Below are 968 nucleotides of genomic sequence, written 5' to 3'. Positions count from 1 at the left end.
TATCCGGAGAAATCATCCGCAAAACCGCTATCATCACAGCAGGTAGATCGTTCACACACCTTATAAAGATTCGAAAGGAGGACCATCATAAGCTTGTGACGGAAGGAGTGTATCAAATCATGAGGCATCCGAGTTACACCGGGTTTCTTGTTTGGTCAGTCGGAACGCAGGTGATGCTGTGTAACCCCGTTTCAGCGATTGCGTTCGCAGTTGTGGTGTGGCGGTTCTTTGCTGAGAGAATACCTTATGAGGAACATTACTTGAAGCAGTTTTTTGGAAGACAGTATGTGGAGTATGCGCAGAGAGTGCCTTCTGGTGTTCCCTTTTTAAAATAAACCTTTAGATCAATTTGTTAACATATATGAGAATTGTCCCTTATTACTTTTTACAGAGAAACAATTATGAAAGAGACGTCGTTACCTCATGTTTCAGTTTAATGTTCTTGTCAATGTTTGATTATTTGGTTTAGCAGAGTGAATAAATTGGAAATATCAGAGAGGTACTCCAAACACTCTGGTTGAATCAGAGTTTTATGACTTTTTCTTGGATATAATATAATTTGACCAATGTGTTTTGACTTTTGACTTAGCTCTCCGGCGAAGAGTCTCTCACCGTGAGAGCGAGCTTTGTCCGATCTGTAATCACGAGAAGGAACGGAACCATGTTGTGCGGAGGTTCACGGGTCTTGCAGCATTTGTCCGACCACCACCATAATCATAGTTCGATTGGATTAGGATTAGGGTTTTGTGGTGCTAAGATTGTGCAGCTCTCTTCACTCTTTATCAGCAGGCCGTGTCAGGCTATGGCGAACCATTCTAGCCATAAATTGCAACAGCGGATGATGATTTCTTCATATGGGTCTCATTGCAGGACTCCCGGAGATATCCCTATCCTTCACACTTGTTTCAGGTTTTATTTTCTTCTCCTCACTTTGATATCTGATTCAAGGTTGGCATTTTGACCAATTC

The 968-nt window shown here is 41.9% G+C and overlaps 1 protein-coding gene across 1 annotated transcript; it reads left to right on the top strand.

Moving 5' to 3' along the window:
- LOC104709881 (protein-S-isoprenylcysteine O-methyltransferase B-like) lies at positions 3-449 on the top strand (the record flags this gene model as incomplete). Its single annotated transcript, XM_010426425.1, has 1 exon — positions 3-449. A coding segment is annotated over one exon (333 nt), but the record flags the coding sequence as incomplete, so codon positions are not given.

This window comes from Camelina sativa, chromosome 8 (genome assembly GCF_000633955.1).
Source record: "Camelina sativa cultivar DH55 chromosome 8, Cs, whole genome shotgun sequence".
In the NCBI taxonomy this organism is placed as follows: Eukaryota; Viridiplantae; Streptophyta; class Magnoliopsida; order Brassicales; family Brassicaceae; genus Camelina; species Camelina sativa.
This window is presented reverse-complemented; position numbering and strand designations above follow the sequence as displayed.